The 24438-nt window shown below is 46.4% G+C and overlaps 1 protein-coding gene across 1 annotated transcript in view; it reads left to right on the forward strand.

Moving 5' to 3' along the window:
• Positions 1-24438, forward strand: part of LOC129838155 (neural-cadherin-like) — a 134650-nt gene that overhangs the window by 107635 nt on the left and 2577 nt on the right. The window contains exons 17-33 of the mRNA XM_055904914.1: positions 6365-6648; positions 8354-8983; positions 9099-10095; positions 10689-10782; positions 13086-13279; positions 13656-13891; positions 14621-14898; positions 14995-15209; positions 17322-17449; positions 17605-17732; positions 18726-18837; positions 19880-20060; positions 20161-20327; positions 20427-20691; positions 21199-21379; positions 21518-21771; positions 24147-24304. Coding sequence (XP_055760889.1) covers positions 6365-6648; positions 8354-8983; positions 9099-10095; positions 10689-10782; positions 13086-13279; positions 13656-13891; positions 14621-14898; positions 14995-15209; positions 17322-17449; positions 17605-17732; positions 18726-18837; positions 19880-20060; positions 20161-20327; positions 20427-20691; positions 21199-21379; positions 21518-21771; positions 24147-24304 — 4502 coding nt within the window. The remainder of the gene's footprint in view (positions 1-6364; positions 6649-8353; positions 8984-9098; positions 10096-10688; positions 10783-13085; positions 13280-13655; positions 13892-14620; positions 14899-14994; positions 15210-17321; positions 17450-17604; positions 17733-18725; positions 18838-19879; positions 20061-20160; positions 20328-20426; positions 20692-21198; positions 21380-21517; positions 21772-24146; positions 24305-24438) is intronic.

A 24438-nucleotide genomic window follows, 5' to 3' on the forward strand; every position in this document is an offset into this window, starting at 1 on the left:
TTCAAATTCTTTGTGGATCTGTGTAATCTGAGGGAAATATGTCTCTCTAATATGGTCATTGGGCAGGAGGTTAGGAAGTGCAGCTCAGTTTCCACCTCATTTTGTGGGCAGTGTGCACATAGCCTGTCTTCTCTTGAGAGCCATGTCTGCCTACGGTGGCCTTTCTCAATAGCAAGGCTATGCTCACTGAGTCTGTACATAGTCAAAGCTTTCCTTAAGTTTGGGTCAGTCACAGTGGTCAGGTATTCTGCCACTGTGTACTCTCTGTTTAGGGCCAAATATCATTCTAGTTTGCTCAGTTTTTTTTGTTAATTCTTTCCAATGTGTCAAGTAATTATCTTTTTGTTTTCTCATGATTTTGTTGGGTCTAATTGTGCTGTTGTCCTGGGGCTCTGTGGGGTGTGTTTGTGTTTGTGAACAGAGCCCTAGGACCAGCTTGCTTAGGGGACTCTTCTCCAGGTTCATCTCTCTGTAGGTGATGGCTTTGTTATGGAAGGTTTGGGAATCGCTTCCTTTTAGGTGGTTGTAGAATTTAACGACTCTTTTCTGGATTTTGATAATTAGTGGGTATCGGCCTAATTCTGCTCTGCATGCATTATTTGGTGTTCTACGTTGTACACGGAGGATATTTTTGCAGAATTCTGCATGCAGAGTCTCAATTTCTCTCTCTCTCTCTCTCTCTCTCTCTCTCTCTCTCTCTCTCTCTCTCTCTCTCTCTCTCTCTACCTCTACCTCATTATTCTGTCTTTCCTTTTCCTCCCCTCTGTTTTCTTTTCTTGTGCTATTGTCCCATTTTCCGGGGTCAGTCATAGTGTTGAGTAAGTCAGTTCAGTTCAGTGTCCCATGTTCGTGCTGGAGGTGACAGTGTTCCTATAGATCAGTGGTTGACTGTCACACTCCACAGCCCTGTGATACGTACACACACAGCTTAGTGAAACAGTTCAGGGGAAATCGCCTCAGTGTTCATTGACCAGTGAAGCTTGCCTGCTTGCCTGCCCTGATGTCCATCCGCCCTCTCATCACATCATCACACACTCACACAACAACACACACACACCCACTGTCGTTGGTCCAGGTGTGCATGTGTGTGTGCTTCCGTAATAGGATTAGTCAATCTGACCTCCAGTTTATATATGTTCCCCTGCTCTTAGAGCCTCTCACCACCTGTCAACATCCACAAACCATAGAGTATTACAATGATGACACACACACAAAATATCAATGAAACAATACACCTTTATCATGCTAGTGGTGTGACAAGGCAATTCACATCTAATAACTCTCCCATTACAATCTTCAGCTGAGGTACTTCCATTGTGGGCTATACTCGGCCTTGTCTCAGGATGGTAAGTTGGTGGTTGAAGATATCCCTCTAGTGGTGTGGGGGCTGTGCTTTGGCAAAGTGGGTGGGGTTATATCCTTCCTGTTTGGCCCTGTCCGGGGGGGTATGATCGGATGGGGCCACAGTGTCTCCTGACCCCTCCTGTCTCAGCCTCCAGTATTTATGCTGCAGTAGTTTATGTGTCGGGGGGCCAGGGTCAGTTTGTTATATCTGGAGTACTTCTCCTGTCTTATCCGGTGTCCTGTGTGAATTTAAGGATGCTCTCTCTAATTCTCTCTTTCTCTCTTTCTTTCTCTCTCTCGGAGGACCTGAGCCCTAGGACCATGCCTCAGGACTACCTGGCATGATGACTCCTTGCTGTCCCCAGTCCACCTGGCCGTGCTGCTGCTCCAGTTTCAACTGTTCTGCATGCGGCTATGGAACCCTGACCTGTTCACCGGACGTGCTACCTGTCCCAGACCTGCTGTTTTGAACTTTCTAGAGACCGCAGGAGCGGTAGAGATACTCTTAATGATCGGCTATGAAAAGCCAACTGACATTTACTCCTGAGGTGCTGACTTGCTACACCCTCGACAACCACTGTGATTATTATTATTTGACCATGCTGGTCATTTATGAACATTTGAACATCTTGGCCATGTTCTGTTATAATCTCCACCCGGCACAGCCAGAAGAGGACTGGCCACCCCTCATAGCCTGGTTCCTCTCTAGGTTTCTTCCCAGGTTTTGGCCTTTCTAGGGAGTTTTTCCTAGCCACCGTGCTTCTACACCTGCATTGCTTGCTGTTTGGGGTTTTAGGCTGGGTTTCTGTACAGCACTTTGAGATATCAGCTGATGTACGAAGGGCCCCGGTGTGGCTCAGTTGGTAGAGCATGGCGCTTGCAACGCCAGGGTTGTGGGTTCGATTACCACGGGGGGCCAGTACAAAAAAAGTATGAATGTATGCACTTGTAAGTCGCTCTGGATAAGAGCGTCTGCTAAATGACGTAAATGTAAATAACTTTGATTTGATTTGATTGGTTTCTCTGCTACCTCGCTTTACCAGTCACCACTCTTCCACCATACGGTGGATGCTACTCCTCAACAGAGATAGTCAAGTAGACAAACACATGGAGAGATCTGTTTCATATGAGAATATCCTTACTTTTGAGTCTGACGCCCATATACACGCTCCTAATTCCAATCCCCTGTGTATTTCATTTCAAAGCACATCAAGGGCACTTTTCCATGAAATCCCAATATTTTCCCATTACACTCCCAGTGGAACTTGGGGAATTGAAATAATTAGGGAACAGATCTGTGGGGAATAGAGGGGCCCCTGTTAAACGCTCCCCCCAAAGCTGATTAGTTTCAGCGTCTTTTGTTGCAGACAGACATCCTTTCTAGGATCGGGTTTCTATCCCAAGTGGAAAATGTGCCGAATTAAGAACTTTTGGATGGGCTTTAACAAGATCAATTTTCATTTGCTGAGGTTGACATTGGAGTTGAGTTGAGCTGAAGGTTTGGCAGTAAACAGATATAGGTTGTCTAGCTTAATGGTAAGCAGATTGGGGTAGGGGATGGGGTCCACTGCATGGAGTGGGTGGAGTGGGAGGGATATGCTGGTGACTTTAATCAGAATTTTGGGGCCTTCAGTGAAGCTCCTGCTTTGCTAAGGATGAAACCACTTAACCCTTGGGCCCCTCTCCACCCCCCTGATGTGCACAGTTGCCCCCCTCACCAGTCTTACTTAAGTGAGGGGGGGTAACCATATGGCCAGACCGATCATTAGGGAGGCGGCCGGAGGCAAAAGTACAGGAGCTACTTCCCGCCACCCAACAAACACACACACTTACTCACTCACCCAACACACACTTGCACACTTACTCACTCACCCAACAAACACACACACTTACGCACTCACCTAACAAACACACACACTTACGCACTCACCTAACAAACACACACACTTACTCACTCACCCAACACACACTCGCACACTTACTCACTCACCCAACAAACACACACACTTACTCACCCATCAAACACACACACTAACTCACTCACCCAACACACACTCGCACACTTACTCACTCACCCAACAAACCCACACACTTACTCACCCAACAAACACACACACTTACTCACTCACCCAACACACACTCGCACACTTACTCACTCACCCAACAAACACACACACTTACTCACCCAACAAACACACAAACTTACTCACTCACCCAACACACACTCGCACACTTACTCACTCAACCAACACACACTCACACACTTACTCACTCACCCAACACACACTCACACACTTACTCACTCACTCACTCACTCACTCAACACACACACACACACACCCTCTTGGCGAGTCTCACGGCAGATCGTGCTCAGAAGCTTTGACGGCCAGCGCACTTAAGCCCCCTCCACACACACTCCCGATAGGAGCATGACATGTCGTAATGAAGGCCCGACATGTCTCACACAGATGGTGTTTGTCTCCTAAAATCTCCTCTGTGCTGGTAAACAGGGCCCGAGCCAGACACAGGCAAACAGGGAGTGTGGGTATGTGTGTGTCTGTGAGAGAGAGAGAAAGAGAAAAAGAGAGAGAGAGAGAGAAACAGTGTGTGTTTGTGTTTATGTGCATATGTCTGAGTGTGGGGGTGGGAAACTGGTGCAGGAACTAGTACAATATGAAATTGAGATTGTTTATGGAATGGAATGTGTCATGTTTAGTGTAAGTCATCCAGCCTTGTGCACATCTGCATTCTTGACAGTCCTTTTCATACATCTCTACTCATCAGACTCCTAACTACTGTAGAACCCCAACCATGTCCTTATTCAGCTCTTACATAGCTTTATAAGGACTAGTATGAAGGTCCCACTGTGGAGCTCCGAGATGGAGCACCCAGCACTCTAACATGACAGACACCAGCAGTCAGGATTCAGACTCCTTTGATCCCATCTCATTATTCCCATTTCCCAGACCGGGAACGCCATCCTGACCTAGCCCTCTCCTCTCCGCTTCTGATGGGGTATCTGATTAGGGTTGACAGTGGTAGAGTGGATGAGGTTAGAGAGGAGGAATGAGAGAATGAAGAGAAGAGGAGATAAGATAACAGGGGAGGATAAGAGGGATAAATGTGATAAAAGAAGAGAGGAAGTTAGAAAGATGTGTGCATGCATGCGTGAGAGTATTCACAAATATGTACAGTACCAGTCAAAGGTTTGTACACACCTACTCATTCAAGGATTATTCTTTATTTTTACTATTTTCTACATTGTAGAATAATAGTGAAGACATCAAAACTATGAAATAACACATATGGAATCGTGTAGTAACCAAAAAAGTGTTAAACAAATATATTTGAGATTCTTCAAATTAGCCACCCTTTTGCCGTTATGACCGCTTTGCACACTCTTGGCATTCTCTCAACCAGCTTCATGAGGTAGTCACCTGGAATGCATTTCAATTAACAGGTGTGTCTTGTTAAAAATGTATTTGTGGAATTTCTTTCCTTCTTAATGCATTTGAGCCGATCAGTTGTGTTGTGACAAGGTAGGGGTGGTATACAGAAGATAGTCCTATTTGGTAAAAGGTCAGTCAATCCGGAATATTTCAAGAACTTTGAAAGTTTCTTCAAATGCAGTCGCAAAAACCATAATGAAACTGACTCTCATGAGGACCGCTACAGGAAAGGAAGACACAGAGTTACCTCTGCTGCAGAGGATAAGTTCATTAGAGTTACCAGCCTCAGAAATTGCAGCCCAAATAAATGCTTCACAGAGTTCAAGTAACAGACACATCTCAACATCAACTGTTCAGAGGAGACTGCGTGAATCAGGCCTTCATGGTCGAATTGCTTCAAAGAAACCACTACTAAAGAAGAGGAGACTTGCTTGGGGTAGGTGAACCTACAGGGTAGGTGAACGAATGATATCCGCATCATGTAGGAGGAGTTGTGATGGTGTGGGGGTGCTTTGCTGGTGACACTGTCTGTGATTTATTTACAATTCAAGCCACTCTTAACCACCATGGCTACCACAGCATTCTACAGTGATACGCCATCCCATCTGGTTTGCGCTTAGTGGGACTATCAGTTGTTTTTCAACAGGACAATGACACAACACACCTAAAGGCAGTGTATGGTTTATTTGACCAAGAAGGAGAGTGGAGTGCTGCATCAGATGAGCTGGCCTCCACAATCACCCGACCTCAACCCAATTGCGATGGTTTGGGATGAGTTGGACCGCAGAGTGAAGGAAAAGCAGCCAACAAGTGCTTAGCATATGTGGGAAGTCCTTCAAGACTGTTGGAAAAGCATTCCAGGTGAAGCTGGTTGAGAGAATGCCAAGAGTGTGCAAAGCTGTCATCAAAGCGAAGGGTGTCTACTTTGAAGAATCTCAAATCTCAAATATATTTTAATTTGTTTAACACTTGTTTGGTTACTACATGATTCCTTATATGTTATTTAATAGTTTTGATGTCTTCACTATTATTCTACAATGTAGAAAATAGTAAAAATAAAGAAAAACCTTGGAATCAGTAGGTGTGTACAAACTTTTGACTGGTACTCTACGTGTGTATTTTTAACTGAACACACCGAGGACATGAAGGGCCAGGGAGGGAGGAGAACGGGTGGTGCCTGAGACAAATATGAGGTGGGGGTGGGTGAGACCAGCCCTCACTGCCTTCTGTATTCTGTCTAATGAGGCCCACTGTGAGAGAATCTGATGTTTTCCTCAGAAATATTTGATAGTCGGATGGCATTGTGTGACTCAGAGAGGGTATTGGGTGGCTGGTCCTTTGTGTGGAGGGCTGTTGGAAGTGTTAGGTTGTTTTTGAGTTTTTGTGTGGCACGTGTTTGTACGTGTGCAGATTGTCAGCCTGTAGGCTTGTGTGTGAGAGTGAGCACACACATACCACAGTCATACTGTCTGTAACTATGTCCTCCTTTCTCCTCCTCTAACATGGACTACTAGTTTTACCTTGTCTAACCAATAAAAGCAATCCTGAAACAGCCATATCTCCTTGTCCAGGTGCCAACGCCAAGCTCCGCTACCAGATCACCTCTGGCAATACCATGGGCACCTTTGACGTGGAGCCAGAGGTGGGCACCATCTTTGTGGCCCAGCATTTAGACTACGAGATGGAGCAACGCTACGAGCTTAGACTGGTGGCCTCCGACGGGAAATGGGAGAACGAGAGCCTAGTGGTGGTCCAGGTGGTGAACTGCAACGACGAGGCGCCCGTCTTCGGCCAGACAGAGTACCACGCCGCAGTCACAGAGGAGCAGACCGAACTGCCCGTCTTCGTCCTAGAGGTCAGATGTCATACATACTATAACTGGCGACTCAAGGGCCGAATTTGGAATGCATGTGGTTTTATTTGGTTCCCCAAGTTTTCTGGGCAAATCTTTTTTTAATATTTTATTTTCAACACCAGGAAATCAGCTCCAAATGATTTTAATTTTGGAACTCTGTTCTCAAGTATTCCGTATACAAATGTAAGCAAGGTTTGAAATTATTATGTTTTAGTCAAATAGTATATATGTTTGGGTTTCTTGCGCTCAATTTTCAGTCTATCTATTTGTAATTATGTACCGGCCCCCGACCATCCACTCAAGAAAAGAATTGTCCCGCGACTGAATCTAGTTGATGATCCCTGCCCTAGGCAGTACGTACTGGTTTACCTCTTATAACAGCCACATAAACAGTGCATTACGCCATTAGGTTGTTTCATTAACTTACAGAGCCTCCTGTCTTTAGCTGGAGGTCAGAGGCCATTCATACATAGCCCCTTTGTAACAATGACATAAGCAGGGTATGACAACTGATATTTGAAAGCCTTTTTTGATAAAGCTAAACTTGCTGTGAGGAAACTCTGTTTTAAAGATGCAGTATTAAAAATGTAATAGAATGGAAGTGAATGCAGTGACATTGTCCACCCATTGATGGAAATGTGGCTTTGGTTTCACCTCTCAAGTAACATAATATATACAGTAACTCATCGCACATGTGGACATTGTGTGAAATCAAATATGCTCCGATGTTATACTCCTATCCTAAAGTGTTGATACCTAATACTACTCAACATGAGCACCCACAGTTTACCCACGATAAATAGTTGTGGAGCCTCCTGCTTTTTCTTAGGCTTTCATTGTGTACCCAGCCTAGTTTCGTCACACCTATTCCCACTAATTCCCAATAATACTGTATGTGCATGTCGCCAAGGTAAATCAGATTAAAAAGGAGTACGATTCATGGGGGCATGGAAGTAATCCTAGAGAGGGAGGCATGTGTCACAGTATTCAACCCAGGGCTGCTTTCCTGAAGTTGGAATTGATTTGATGTGCACTCGGTTCCCCTCTAATGCACTTAATAGTTTCCAGTGTGTGGCAGGCAGCCATCCCCTCCCCGAAGTTCCTTCGCTCTGTATATGAATACAATCCTGCCGAAAGAAAAAAGATAGGAAATCCAATTTGAAATGAGTATTTACCTGGCCTTGGCTGTCGTGCGCTGCACAGTGTCTCGATATTGTCTTCTCATTGCATTGTCAGGAAATGGAGAGAAAAAAAGAGAAACTTTCAAAGGCTTTGTAAACAAACCCTCCGGTGAGAGGAGAAGAGAGGAAGAAAGAAAGTATATTTCTTCTTTTGCTGGCATCTATTAACTTTTAATTGCATTGTGCGTTCTGGTGATAGATGTGGGGGGAAGTGTCTGAGCTTGTCCTTCACACAGAGATAACATGAAGGCAGGTTAATTATCTACAGAGGAAAACAAGGAAAATAGTCTTCTTTTTGTTGCAAGGCAACGGACTGTATATTGGCTACTGCAATCAATGCTCTTTTCATGTCCTATTTTTGGAACCAGATGGAATCTGAAGAGGCAGAATATCCGTAAATCAACAGAAATGGTTAAATCAAATTATATATTCATAGTTAACTTAATTGAAAAGAAGAATTCACAGCAGACTCTATCCGGCCCTACTGTCTAATGCAACATTTTTTGTTGGTTTCCTGTTTGTAGGTTTCAGCCACCGACCCAGACCAGGAGGCAGACCAGAGCGCCCTGCGCTACTCACTCCATGGCCAGGGAGCCGGCAGCGAGTTCACCATCGATGAGCGTACGGGCCGCATCTACACCCAACGCCGTTTGGACCGTGAGGAGCGCCCGGCCTGGCGTTTCCTGGTCCTGGCCACCGATGAAGGAGGGGCGGGACTCACTGGCTTTGCTGACGTCCTTTTGGAAGTTCGTGACATCAATGACAACGCACCAGTCTTCCCATGCCTGGCGCCGGACTCTTCAGGCTGCTTTGTTGGCCACGTGCCTGAGAACTCTCCCGCCGATACCTCAGTGATGGAGATGAGGGCCACGGATTTAGATGACCCCAAGGCCGGGAAGAACGCCATACTGACCTACCGCATCGTACAAAACGTTCGCAACGAGATCAACCTCAATCTGTTCTCCATCAACCCTTCAACTGGAACCATCAGTACAGTTCTACGGTCTCTGGACCGTGAGGTGGAGGACCGCTATCTGGTTGTGGTTGAGGCCAGGGATGGTGGGGGCTTGTCTGGGACTGGAACGGCTACTATCATGGTGTCAGATGTGAATGACCATCCACCAGTCTTCACCCAGAGGGTCTACAATGCCCAGGTTTGTTCACCTGCTCAAAATACAAAATGTTCACCCCAACACTGTTGCTCTGTAATATGTTTGATGACTATTTTGTTATCAATATTTTCATGTAATTTGTTATCAATATTAATAGGTGACAGAGGACCTAGAGGTAAACAGCGAGGTACTGGCGGTCTCCGCCAGCGATGGCGACCAGGGTGAGAACGCAGTGGTCACTTTCAGCATCGTCGGAGGCGACGAGGACAGGAAGTTCTTTGTGGAGACGGACAAGGCGAACCGGCGTGGTGTGGTGCGGCTGAAGAAGAAGATGGACTTTGAAAAGCCCCACGAGAGAACATTCAACTTGACTGTGAAGGCAGAAGACGCAGACTTCTTCAGCCTGGCATACTGCCTGGTTCAGGTGGAGGATTCCAATGACCACGCACCCGTCTTCTTCCCACAGTTCTATGAGGCTCCTGCCATGTCTGAGGACGTGTCTATTGGCACCATTGTGGCTCAAGTCACCGCTGCCGATCTGGACTCAGGACTAAATGGCCGCTTCTCCTACAGCATTGCCAAAGAGTCTGACCCCTACGGGCAGTTCCTGGTGGACCAGTCAGGCTGGGTGGTAGTGGCTGACTCTCTGGACCGGGAAATGGTATCCCAGCACAGACTCATGGTCCTAGCCTCCGACATGGGCAGCCCGCCACTCACCGGCACCGCCATCGTCATGGTTACTGTACTGGACGTCAATGACAACGGGCCAGAGTTTGAGGTGCCCTACAAGCCCATTGTGTGGGAAAACATGGCTGCCCCCCAGGCGGTGAGAATAAACGATACATCCCTGCTTCTCCACGCAGCCGACCGTGACTCCTCACCCAATGGCGGACCGTTCTCCATCCGTCTCCTGATGTTAACCTCCGATGCTACCAACTTCAACCTGACTGACCTGCGCAACGGTAGCGCTGCACTGACTACCCTGCGAACCTTTGACCGTGAACGCCAGAAGGAGTACCGTCTTCCCATTCTCATGATTGACAGCGGCTCTCCCCCAATGAGCTCAACCAGCACACTGACGGTTGTCATCGGCGACAGGAATGACCACGCCCACTCTCCGGGCCACACAGACTTCTTTGTGTACAGCTACCAGGGTATGTTTCTCCAGTATTCTGCTGATGTTGTTACAACACTACTAGTCACAGTTGAATGCATACGGCCTCTTGAAGCCCCACATCACTTATTTAATATTTCAGGCCATCTGTTAGCTTGCTGTTACTGCTGGAAAAACTCAGGTTTTCTGTAATGTATTTTTTGTGCATTCTCTGTAGATGTTTTGCCAGATGAAAGTACATTAACCTTCTAATAAGAATTCATCATGTATCTCCAAAATGCCATGAAGCAAACAATTTACTTAAGCTTAAGTCCCAGGTTTGATAGGCATATAAACAGGAGCCATTACATGTTTTATTTTATTTCACGCCTAAGGGGATTACAGCACTCCATTTAGCTTTTTGGAGGGAAAACGGGAGCTAGCATGCTAATGTGTGCACTTCCCCTGCTGTGTTTTCAAAACCGTGTCCATATGTGCCAACGAGGTGATGCTCTCCAACTTATCTTCTCCCCTCCTCCTCCTCCCCTCCTCCTCCTCTCTCTTTCTTTCTTTCTTTCTCTCACTCTGGGAGCTTTAGGTGTACGACAGGGAGGGGTTGTCTTCCCGCACCTAATTCTGAGTTTTCCCCCGTAGGTGTTCTCCCCACAACAGTGCTTGGACAGGTTCAATCCCCTGACCGTGATGACTGGAGCGAAAAGGTTTACAGATTCAAAGGCAAACCCCCCAGGTACTTTGATCTCCTCACTAAAGTTGGAATGAAGCCCGGCCACTTAAGAGAGAGGAAAAGAGTATAAGACAAAAGAGTGTACAAAAAGAGGGGAGGAACGTGTGGGATTGAAAGAGAGAGAGAGACAGAATGTAAAAGGAGAGAAAGAGAAATGTTAGGGGAAGGAGAAACAGGCCGTGTAAGAGAAACAGAGAAAGTAGAAATAGATTGAATGAGAGAGAGGGAAAGCGAGAGAAAAAGGGAGATATGAATTGTGAGGAGCACCATTATTAATACTTCATAAAGAATTGTATTGAAAATTCTCAGTGAAGCGAGGAACGACGCTCTGGTTTTGTTTGATGGGTGTGCAATGTTTGGTGTGCACTGAAAAGAAGCTGATTACGCTGCTAGCACCTCTCCCTCTAATGAGACACCTGTAATCGGGAGAGCTAGTAGGCACACGAAAAGATGACAAGGAATGACAGAGAGAGCGAGAAAGTGAGCAAGAAAGAGCCATTACCATGTTGAATCCCCAGTCAGCAGATCCCAATGCATCTCGAAGGACCAAACTATATGGATCATCTCATTATACCTACCAGCCATCCCTGTAGATGATGATTTGAAGCCTATTTGTTTTCTGTCTCCAAAGTGCTGTGTTGCATGTTTGCTTCGGCTAGCTCTGCAAACAGGGATTCATTAATGTATTACATTAACATGGTCTCCCGGGGAGGGATGACATAACACACATCTCCCCACAGCTCAGCACCTCTTCGATTGGGCCAGCCGGTTTAATTTTCTTATGGCTCAGTTGATTACCTCGTTTGGCCTGACTTCTGAAGGTCACGGGCCATGCATAACCAGAATTTATTGTTATGTAAGAGAGAGACCATTTCAAATCTCTTTTCAAATCAAATCAAATTGTATTAGTCACATGCGCCGAATACAACAGATGTAGACCTTACAGTGAAATGCTTACTTACGAGCCCCTAACCGACAGTGCAGGTCCAAAAAATACAGATAAAAATAAGAGATAAAAGTAACAAGTAATTAAAGAGGAGCAGTAAAAAATAACAATATATACAGGGGGGTGCCGGTACAGAGTCAATGTGCGAGGGCACCGGTTAGTTGAGGTAGTACGTACATGTAGGTAGAGTTAATTAAAGTGACTATGCATAGATGACAACAGAGAGTGGCAGTGGTGTGGAGATGGGAGGGGGAAATGTGAATAGTCTGGGTAGCCATTTTTGATCGTGGGCCAGTGTGTGAGGGTACTTACCTTGGTGTGCCATCAAACAAGGTGATGCTAAAAGAATAACGCAGCCATAAACATGGGCATTTTGCTCCAGTTGTACAAAGGCTCTATAGAGCTGAGCTCACATACGGTACTGCCTTTGTCCACATGAGCGTTCCCTATTGTTACAAATGCCTTGTCCTCCCCCATCTTCAGTAGAGACAGAAGCTTCAAAAACAGAGACATTTTGAAAGACATCAGATGAACTCCTTGGCATTGACCTCTAACTTGAGAGATGAGGAGAGAGTGAGGTAGCTGGAGATAGTCACAGCAGAACCATCATCATTCCCTTGTCATGATCTGAGCCAGTGATAAGGACCAGAGTGGACAGGGGCCAAGTAAATAGAGGGATGATAGATGGAAGGGGAGAGAAGATATGAGTAGATAGCTGGGAAGGAGAAGAGTGACTGTAATAGAGGGAACAAGGACATGTGAGTAAGAAAAGTTAGAGAAGTGAGAAGTAGACTTTAGGAGCAGGATAGGATAGAAAGTTCTGCAGTATTAACATGGGGCTTAGGTAGGGCTGGTGGGGTTAGTGTAGTGAGAATGTGTCTATGGGGAGTAGAGAGAGAGAGACATAGAAGGAACCCAAGAGGCTGTGGGAACAGGTTCAGGGGGAATAGTTTTTTGATAGAGTGAACACTGAACTGGGTATGCAGGGAATAGAGAAATGGAGTTAACAGGGGGCTAGGTGGGAGGAGGGAGGGGTGTTGGTAGAGTGGAGGAGAGGTAGGGAAGAGGGGGTTGCATTGATACTGATAGTGAAGCCATCTATAATGCATGTGGCTGTCTCCCTGGACAGTTCAGTGTTTTAATGTGAGATGGTGAGCATGGAGGGAGGCCAGGGATAGTCCTGCATGGATGAACACCGGAGGGACTACTGCTGATCTCTCTTACTCTCTGTTCTCACCCCCCCCCCCCCCTCTTTTACTTCTATTCCCACTACCCCCCTTTTCTCTCGATCGTCTTCCATTTCTCTCTCCCTCTGTCTTTCTCTCTCCCTCCATCTCCCCCTCTCTCCTCCCTCTCTCAGCGGGTTGTTCAGTCTGAACCACAACTCAGGCCAGTTGATTATCAGAGAGGGGGCCCCTGTACCGGTGGGTTCCTACAGCCTCGAGGTGCGGGTCTCCGACAAGACCTGGCCCGACGTGACCTCCACTGCAGAGGTCGTCGTCATGGAGCTGGACGAGGAGGCGGTCCAGAACGCCGGCTCTTTGCGCCTGTCCAGTGAGTGTTTTGCACCCTAGTGTATCAGCCAATATTCTTACTTTTCACTCTTTTTCGTGGTCACTGACCACAGCCCATAAGGAGCTAATGCTGTCATAATGTTTCCATAGTAACCGTGTCACGTGTGATGACATGCATGCCAGAGTACTGTGTGGCAGGCTTTCTTGTATCTAATAGTTCCCTACGGTCGAGGTTCATATCACCCCCAGACACCAGCTGAGAATTTACATACATCCGACTGATCTGTTCTATCATTACCTGTAGAACATTGGGCAGGGGAGTGTTTTGCAAGGGGCATTCCACTTTGTAGTGTGTTGAACTACAAAATGATGAACTGAGTGTCCTGACCATTCAATCCCACCATCCTGTTGGGCAGACATCACAGTGGAACAGTTCTTCAGTAGTGCACCGGGTCAGGAGAGTTCTTTCTCCCGCCTGGGTCGTCTCCTCTCCGAGCTTCTCCAGACCGACCGGGACAACGTCCACGTCTTCTCTGTCGCCAATGGCAACCGCCAGGGTGAGCGCGAGATCAACGTGTGGTTCGCCGCCCACGGCTCGCCGTACTTCAAGGCCGAGAAACTCCACGGCAATGTGATGGCGCATAAAGCTAAGGTAAAGATGGGATACACAAGTCTCATATAAGAGTCTGAATACGCATTAAGCTTCACACTAGACAACGTTACAATCATTTACACTATCTCACACACAGTGAAACACTACTAAAAAGAAACAAATATTTAAAATCTCACACACACTTAAACACACACACACTGACACCATGTTCAACAACATACATATTTCATCACTCACACAGGCACACATTTAAACTCTCACACACACTTAATCACACACGCACAGCGGCGGTGTGTGTAAATTTTTCATATCCATTTAAGGCATGAGATAGCAGCTGGTGACCCAAGCTTGTGCCGGGTGAACAGAAAGGGAGAGAGATGGATGGAGAGAAAAAGAGGGATGACAGGAGAGAAAAAGAGGGATGACAGGAGAGAACGTCTGAGTCTTTATAAAGTCTTCACTAGTCCATAAATCCTAAACTGTTTTGTAGTGAGTGTTGCGCTGCCCAGAAGCAGTTGTTTATACACTGAGTGTGTGTCACTGACAGTTTTACTGCTGCCTGTTAAGCTTGGGTGGAGCTGGTGAGTTGCTTTTAAGCCATTGGAGTCAGATTGAGTCAGAATGAATTCATCCAGAGACATCACCTGGCTGTAAATGAAGACTATGAAAGACTGATATGAATATGATATGAAGACTGATTCAAACCAATTTGACTTCACTGACAGGCAGTAGACTGACGCTCTCTTTCTCTCCCCCCTCCTCTCTCAGTTGGAAGCAGCACTGGGTGTGTCTATCTCCCAGGTGGGTATAGACGAGTGTCCCTACACAGACTGCAGTCAGTCGGGTGGCTGCAGCAGCGACGTCACCTTCAGCCTCACCCCCACCGCCCTCAGCTCCGGGAACACCTCCCTGGTGTCTGTCTCCGCCTCCTCTGAGGCACGTTGCAGCTGCAGGGCCAGAGAGAGCCTGCACCAGTCCTGCTCCTCCTACCCCCGCAACCCCTGCCTCAACAGAGGCACCTGTCAGGACAGCGAGTTGGGATACAGGTATAACGGACAAAGACAGTTGGACCAAGAGCTCTCGCTAGTTAGCATTAGCTGTTAGAAATAACACGTTTGCAATGTTTCTCCCCTGCCGTTCAGGTGCAAGTGTCCACCCATGTTTGACGGGCCTGAGTGCCAGCAGACCAAGCACACCTTCCGCGGCCAGGGTTACGCCTGGTTCCCTCCCATCAGGCCTTGCTTTCAGAGCCACATCTCATTAGAGTTCATAACAGAGTCAGCCAATGGGCTGCTGCTCTACAACGGCCCTCTAGGCCCCGCCCAGGCCGGAGAGCAGGAGGACTACATCGCTCTGGGTAAGAACAGACAGCCTACATGTAGGGCCTGAACAGAAACAACCACACCATAGTCCAACCCACTTACTCCTACTTTCCTACTTTGGAAATGGATAGGTAAGCAATATGGGGATCAGTGAAGGTGGCATACTCATATCCACATAAGCCTGCTGTCACGTTCCTGACCTATTTCTGTTAGTTTGTTGTATGTGTTAGTTGGTCAGGACGTGAGTTTGGGTGGGCATTCTATGTTTTCTGTTTCTATGTTGGTTTAAGGGTTGCCTGGTATGGCTCTTAATTAGAGGCAGGTGTTTTGCGTTTTCCTCTAATTGAGAGTCATATTTAGGTAGGTTGTTTCACAGTGTTCGTTGTGGGTGGTTGTCTCCTGTGTCAGTGTTTGTCGCACCATACGGGACTGTTCGGTTTGTTTTTGTACATCGTCATTTTGTGTAGTCTATTTTTCCCTGTTCGTGCGTTCTTCGCGTTATTTGTAAGTTCGTATTGTTCAGGTCTGTCTATACATTTCGGTTTTGTTATTTTGTAGTTTATTCAAGTCTAGGTCGTTTTCTGTCTTCATTGTTTTGCCGTGTCTTTATTAAATTATGTATTCACAACCCGCTGCGCCTTGGTTCAATCACTACTCCTCCTCTTCGGTTGAAGAGGAGGAGGACCACCGTTACACCTGCGTCATATTCAGGTCCCTATAAGCCATGTGGCTTTTATGTCAAGTCATGTCCCCCCTAATCCTAATGTCACATCCCAGTGGTCCCTAAAAGATTAGTCCAGTTTGGCCTTTAGAAAGGCCTTACATAATCTGTTTGGTAGCCCCGTCGCATTAATTTATGTAATTATCGAGCCTGCTCCAAGTTCCCCCGCTCCGGGGATAGCAAATCGAACATGGCTGCTGAATTGATTGCAGTGAAGCATTTTTCACTGGTGCTGCTCAACTGAGTAGCAGTGTAGAACACAGAGATTGGTCAGGTCACACACCATGTAGTCATACACACTTTCACACCATACTGTTAATGCAACATTAAGGTGGCTCATCAATGTAACTCTGCATATTGGTGAGTCAGACAGTTTCAAGCGCTTGGTGGCTAGAATGGCTTGTTTCCAAGAATGTGTTTGTGAAAATGACTAGATTGATTGATGGAGAGTGTGTGTTTCCACTGTTATGTGATCTTTTATTATTTTTTTTATTTCACCTTTATTTAACCAGGTAGGCTAGTTGAGAACAAGTTCTCATTTGCAACTGCGACCTGGCCAAGATAAAGCATGGCAGTGTGAACAGACAACAACACAGAGTTACACATGGAGTAAACAATAAACAAGTCAATAACATGGTAGAAAAAAAGAGAATCTATATACAATGTGTGCAAAAAGGCATGAGGAGGTAGGCAATAAATCGAATAATTACAATTTAGCAGATTAACACTGGAGTGATAAATCATCAGATGATCATGTGCAAGTAGAGATACTGGTGTGCAAAAGAGCAGAAAAGTAAATAAATAAAAACAGTATGAGGGTGAGGTAGGTAAATTGGGTGGGCTATATACCGATGGACTATGTACAGCTGCAGCGATCGGTTAGCTGCTCGGATAGCAGATGTTTAAAGTTGTTGAGGGAGATAGAAGTCTCCAACTTCAGAGATTTTTGCAATTCGTTCCAGTCGCAGGCAGCAGAGAACTGGAAGGAAAGGCGGCCAAATGAGGTTTTGGCTTTAGGGATGATCAGTGAGATACACCTGCTGGAGCGCGTGCTACGGGTGGGTGTAGCCATCGTGACCAGTGAACTGAGATAAGGCGGCACTTTACCTAGCATAGCCTTGTAGATGACCTGGAGCCAGTGGGTCTGACGACGAACATGTAGCGAGGGCCAGCCGACTAGGGCATACAGGTCACAGTGGTGGGTCGTATAAGGTGCTTTAGTAACAAAACGGATGGCACTGTGATAAACTGCATCCAGTTTGCTGAGTAGAGTATTGGAAGCTATTTTGTAGATGACATCGTCGAAGTCGAGGATCGGTAGGATAGTCAGTTTTACTAGGGTAAATTTGGCGGCGTGATAATCTCGATAATCTCAAGCCTCAAAGTGATTATCTCTCCTCATCCCTGTTTCCTGTCTCTCTTCCAGAATTGAGGAATGGCGTTCCGACCCTCAGCATCAGCCATGGATCGGGAACACTGACGCTGCAGCTCCCAACGAGATCGACCGTCACGGACCGCCGATGGCACCGCCTGGACATCGTCAGTGACGGAAAGGTCCAGACATATTCCCAGAATGGTTGGGAGGAGGGAATGGTTGGGAATTGGGGAATAGCCGAAGGGGGAATCCTCATTGGGATGCTTACATTATGAACTGAGCTAGGACCTGACTGTGAACGTGACGGTGGTACTATATGATGTGTTTAATCCAGGCAGTTCAACTGATCCTAGACCAGTGTTCGGGGGCAGTGGTGAATGAGGTGGAGGGTCTAGTGGTGGAGGTGCTGGAGACAGATCAGTCTGGCTGCAAGGCTTCTGGAGAGACCCCTGGCAACCTGAGGTAAGAGCAGACAATTGAAGACCACTAGACTACTACAGACAACTGAAGACCACTAGACTACTACAGACCACTGAAGACCACTAGACTACTACAGACCACTGAAGACCACTAGACTACTACAGACCACTGAAGACCACTAGACTACTACAGACCACTGAAGACCACTACTGACAAACCATGTTATGCACAAGCTAACACTAGCTGGGTTTCCATTCAATTGGCAACAGATTTTCATGTGAATATTCTAAAATAAGCAAAATAACAACTGATGACGTAGTGCACATAAAAATATATTTTGCGGTCAAATTCCCACGTACTGAATACAAAAATACAAGTGAAATGGGTTTCAATTGTATTTTAAACTCTACAGATGGTTTTCTCTCAAAAAATGTTTTTTGTTATATAGCGAGTGTGCCCACTCTGGTATTGGCATGTGCGCTCTAGCCAATAGCACTATTTGCATGCTGTTGACTAGAGAGCACATCTAACCTACATGATGAGATTATTATTATGGACAAAAGAGCGAGATCATTTGTATTTGTCAAACGGCAGCCAAGCATCATGTCACCGGAATAAGACCCTCGATATTTGTTGGAAAGGAGCATCAAGCTCATCACCGTGCACTTTCACCCCCTGTGAAGTTCATCATGACCTATTTCATCTGTAGCCTAATAAATTGCATGCTTTCTCGACGAGTCGTAGTGGGAGGATTACAAAACATGTCATCGCGTGACTCCAAGTTTCCTTCAATATAATGGTTATTATATCAATATTTGTGCATAAAAGCGTTTTTATCTACATTTCTCGTATACGGTAATTAATTTTACCGACACAAAAAGCTTCTTTTTTTTTTTGTCGACATTTGGAAAGTTTACCGAAAAATTTTCTATTTCCACCAGGCCTGTCATGACATTTTTGATCCAACATGTACTATGCTTGTGTAAAAAGGTTGGATGGAAACCAACCTTTATCTCCCTCTCCTCCCCATCCCAGGTTCTTGAATGTGAACCAGCCTCTCCAGCTGGGTGGGGTGAAGGAGACCTCCACACACAGACGCTACAAACCTTTCACTGGCTGCCTCAGGAACCTGGTGGTCGATAGCAAGGTAACCTCTCTACCCTAACCTCTCTCTTTCCCCCTCCCTTGCTTTCTCTTTCTTTCTTTCGTTCTTTCTCTCCCTCTGCATTAAAGTCACACCTCCTCTTCCTCCACCACCTTTTATTTCCCACTTCTCTAGTAGTTCTATCCTCTTTTCCTCACTGTCACAGTGTTTTCATGCTCCCCATCAGAGTGACAGAGCTGTCTATCCGATCAGACTGATAGTGACAGGTTTATGAACAGAGCTGTAAGGAGACGGAGACTGGCAGCTGTATTAATATACCTGGGAAGAAGAGATGCTTTTTTTTGTCTGTTTACTCTATGGGGTTGTCAATATTCATTTGTTTATGTGAGTGGGTTTTTCCTACAGTGTTTTGAGAGGCAGTGTATGTGTCTTCCAGTTGGGAGAGTGTTAGCTTCTCTGTCTCTTTTGCGACTTCTCTCTGCAGCGTGCGTGCGTGTCAATCTCTTTGTGTGTGTCTTCTATTGGCACTGGCTGAGAGTGCCGGGGGAGAGAGTTGGACAGACGGTCGTTTGAGCACAGCTTATGAACTGAGGCCGAAAAACGATTTCAATGTCCAAATAAGACATAAATTAAAAGAACATCTCCTCCATAAACTATTCCTGAAAGCAGATTAGCTTGTGTGGTTTTGCGTCACTGCTGGGAAATATGAAAGGGAGGGAACACGGGAATGGAGTGGTGGCCATTTTGGCTCAGACGGTTGACAGTTGACCATATACAGTCCTGCTTGACATGAAAGTTAGGGGAGAGGAGCACAGCAGGACAGCATGAGTGATAACCATTTTGGATCAGACAGTATATACAGCAACAGTAATACCCATTTTGGCTCAGGAAGTTGAACATATAAAGCCCTATTTGACATGAGGTGTGAAATGAGAGGATCACAGGGCAGCAATGGCATCCATTTGGGCTCAGACTGTTGACATAAAGCCCCTTTCTAACAGAAATGTTGATAACTGACTCTGAGGGCTATCTTTATGTTTCTCTAAGCTGATATTTAACCTATAATGTACATCTCTCTCTGGAGGTGTATGACCTGGGAATTCCGGGGGAGAGCTTGGATAGTTCCCCAGGCTGTGGCCTGACAGACGGGGTGTGTGTGACAGCAAGTGGCCCCTCCTGTGGCGTCCACGGAACCTGCCTGGGCGAGTGGGGCTCCTTCAGCTGTGACTGTCACCCCGGGTACAGCGGGCACAAGTGTGACATAGGTAGGTGACTTTTCTGGTGGACTGGTTCTTCACAGCAGTATTTTGGTGTGTGAATGTGTGTGAGAGAGAGTATTAACTATATCGCCTCTCTCCCCTGTAGCTCTACCAGAGTGGTCCTTCGTCAGGGACAGTATGCTACGCTACCAGCTGAGGGGGGGAGGTAGCCCCCGTCGTACACACATCCAGCTCCTGCTCCGCACACGCTCCTCCTCTGGCACCCTGCTCTCCATGACGTCCCGCGATGCCAATGAGTACATCATCCTGGAGGTCAGTGCCCTGCTGTAACATCACTCACAGGATCCAATTTAGTCAATTGGAAAGTGAAAAGTGGCTACATTTGCTGATGTCCTCTCTCCGCTCTCTCAGATCGTAGACGGCCACCTGTCGGTGCGTGCCAACCTGGGCGACAGTGCCCACTCCCTCCGCCTGGCCAGCCAGCGAGTCGACGGGGGCCAGTGGGTCCTCGCCAGCTTGCATCGTCACGACAACCTCTTCACGCTGCGCCTGGAGCAGGGTGGTGGCTCGCGGGAGGTCAGGGCCTGGATGGGGAACAGGCGGGAGATTGTAGTGCACCCCTCCAGTGTGCTGCTGGGAAATGGACCAACCCTGGGACAATCTGCTGACTTCCAGGGTAAGATTGTCTCCTCTTCTGTCCTTTCCATGTTTTTTCTACTGATTCTCTCTTCTTTCTCCGCTGTCTCCTCTTTGTCTCAATCTATTCTCCTGTTTTCCTCAATCTATTCTCCTGTTTTCCTCTCTCATTTCATCCTCTCTTCTCATCATTCCACCTCATCCTGTCTCTACTCCTCGCCTCCTCTTCACTGTAATGAGCTCCTCTCTCCTTGTCTCTCCCTTGGTGTGTCTGCCCTCTACCTCTCAGTGTTGGTATCTTTGGATGGGTCAATAAGCCACAGGTCCATGTCAAGGAGTGACTGATCTTTCTGTCTTCATTTTGTTCTATCTTATTTACTCAATCGTTCCCTTTTTTCCCTCTATTTTACTTTACCAAGGTAAATACATTTCTTAGAAATAGCAATTACAGAAAACAGTTATCTCTGATTATCTCTGATTATCTCTAAGAATGTTATCCTATTAGTATTTGTCAGTCATTAAGTTTCTCTCCCTTCCACTCTCGCAGGCTGCTTGCGGGATGTGAGGCTGAACGGCCACTCCCTCCCTCTGGATGGTCAGAGTACAGAGTTCAGTACAGTGTTGGAGCGGAGGGGGGTGACCTCAGGCTGTCACTCAGACGCCTGCAGTGCCAAGCCCTGCCGCAACCCCCTCTACTGTGTGGACCTGTGGAGGAAACACCAGTGCAGGTGTGTGAGGCTAGCTACACACACACACACACATTTAAACACGTACAAGCACTCTCTCACACACACACACAATCTTACACATGCTAAGGACACACAGACATAGTTAAAAGAACAAACATGTTCTCTGTCCTCTCCCAGGTGTCCAGGTGGGCAGGTGACGGTGACAGACGAGACATCAGGCCACCACCGCTGTGTACCCTCCCCCTGTGGACCCTCAGCCTGCCGTAACAGGGGCACCTGCCACGCCCTGACCCCCGACAGTTGGCAGTGCCGTTGCCCCGAGGGGTTCAGAGGTCAGCGGTGTGAGGTGGGCCAGATGAAAGCCCACCGTATGGCCGCCCTCAGCCCGGGCTCCATCCTGGTCATCAGCATGTGTCTGCTCGTCTTCTTCGGTAAATATGGGCGGCTAAAACCCTCTCTTCACATGACCTTTCACCCTTCATATAGTGAGCTGTTTTTACGCAACATTGATCGTGCTTAAAAAGATCTATAGATTAGCCATTATAATGCTGTCCATTAGCAGCATTGATAAACACTATATAGATAGATGTGTAATTACAGTTGAAGTCGGAAGTTTACATACACTTAAGTGTCATTAAAACTCTTTTTTCTACCACTCCACAAATTTCTTGTTAACAACTATAGTTTTGGCAAGTCGGTTAGGACATCTACTTTGTGTATGACACAAGTCATTTTTCCAACAATTGTTTATAGACAGATTATTTCACTTATTATTCACTGTATCACAATTCCAGTGGGTCAGAAGGTTACATACACTAAGTTGACTGTGCCTTTAAACAGCTTGGAAAATTGCAGAAAATTATGTCATGGCTTTAGAAGCTTCTAATAGGCTAATTGACATCATTTGAGTCAATTGGAGGTGTACCTGTGGATGTATTTCAAGGCCTACCTCCAAACTCAGTGCCTCTTTGCTTGACATCATGGGAAAATCAAAAGAAATCAGCCAAGACCTCTGAAAAAAAATGATAGGCCTCCCCATGTCTGGTTCATCCTTAGGAACAATTTCCAAACGCCTGAAGGTACCACATTCATCTCTACAAACAATAGTACACAAGTATAAACACCATGGGACCACGCAGCCGTCATACCACTCAGGAAGGAGACGCATTCTGTCTCCTAGAGATGAACGTACTTTGGTACGAAAAGTGCAAATCAATCCCAGAACAACAGGAAAGGACCTTGTGAAGATGCTGGAGGAAACAGGTACAAAAGTATCTATATCCACAGTAAAACAAGTCCTATATCGACATAACCTGAAAGGCCGCTCATCAAGGAAGAAGCCACTGCTCCAAAACCTCCATTAAAAAAAGCCAGACTACGGTTTGCAACTGCACATGGGGACAAAGATCGTACTTTTTGGAGAAATGTCCTCTGGTCCGATGAAACAAAAATAGAACTGTTTGGCCATAATGACCATCGTTATGTTTGGAGGAAGAAGGGGGAGGCTTGCAAGCCGAAGAACACCATCCCAACCTTGAAGCACGGGGGTGGCAGCATCAAGAGGGTGCTTTGATGCAGGAGGGACTGGTGCACTTCACAAAACAGATGGCATCATGAGGTCGGAAATGTATGTGGATATATTGAAGCAACATCTCAAGACATCAGTCAGGAAGTTGAAGCTTGGTGGCAAATGGGTCTTCCAAATGAACAATAACCCCAAGCATACTTCCAAAGTTGTGGCAAAATGGCTTAAGGACAACAAAATCAAGGTATTGGAGTGGCCATCACAAAGCCCTGACCTCAATCCTATAGAAAATTTGTGGGCAGAACTGAAAAAGTGTGTTCGAGCAAGGAGGCCTACAAACCTGACCTAGTTACACCAGCTCTGTCAGGAGGAATGGGCCAAAATTCACCCAACTTATTGTGGGAAGCTTGTGGAAGGCTACCCAAAACGTTTGACCCAAGTTAAACAATTTAAAGGCAATGCTACCAAATACTAATTGAGTGTATGTAAACTTCTGACCCACTGGGAATGTGATGAAAGAAATAAAAGCTGAAATAAATCATTCTCTCTGCTATTATTCTGAGATTTCACATTCTTAAAATAAAGTGGTGATCCTAACTGACCTAAGACAGGGGATTTTTACTAGGATTAAATGTCAGGAATCTTGAAACTGAGTTTAAATGTATTTGGCTACGGTGTATGTAAACTTCCGACTTCAACTGTAGATGTATGTAGAAGCGAGGGCAGGGGAAATAGACTAGAGACTAGAGGGCCGTTCAGTGACGTGACGGGTAGCGAGGTTTGTATGAGCCTCTGACGGGTACGGCTGTGTGATGTCAGACTGGCAGTGCCCCCGAGGGCCCCTTTGTCAAAGCTGGCGGCCCTGATACACGACGCAGCGAGATCATAGCCCCATGCCAGGGAAAGGAGAGGGGGATGAGAAGTGGAGAAGACGAACATAAACATCTGAGTGCTAAAACTAGAAATGTCAAGCGAGATGAGGAAAAGGGTGAAGTAGCTGCAGTGGTGAATGTCTAAAAATCAGTGATGGTTAGACTTGCAGGGAGAGAGGAGGGGAAATTGAGAGAGATGGCATGAAGGGAGAGGGGAAAATAGAGTGTAGGATTGCCTGAGGGACGGTAGATGGCCGACAGAAGACAAGAGGTGAATGTGAAAAGGATAGGTTTTGCTTCATCTCTTTCCCTTCTACACTCAGATGCATGTAGAGTACAGTAGTGTTATCTCTCATTCTCTTCCATCCACTATAATGACTGAACTGTTTCCTTTCTCTGTGTCCTGTAGCTGTGCTGGTAGCCGTGACAGTGTGGAACCAGAAGGGCAGTCGTAGTAAGTTCCAGAAGAGGGGTGTGTACCACATCCCTGCAGAACACCAGAGCTGGGAGGACATCAGAGAAAACATCCTCAACTACAACGAGGAGGGAGGAGGAGAGCAGGACCAGGTACACACACACACACACACACACACACACACACACACACACACACACACACACACACACACATATACACACACATACACACACACATGCACATACACATACAAACACACACACACACACAGGTCAGACATTGC

Source organism: Salvelinus fontinalis, chromosome 38 (genome assembly GCF_029448725.1).
Source record: "Salvelinus fontinalis isolate EN_2023a chromosome 38, ASM2944872v1, whole genome shotgun sequence".
In the NCBI taxonomy this organism is placed as follows: Eukaryota; Metazoa; Chordata; class Actinopteri; order Salmoniformes; family Salmonidae; genus Salvelinus; species Salvelinus fontinalis.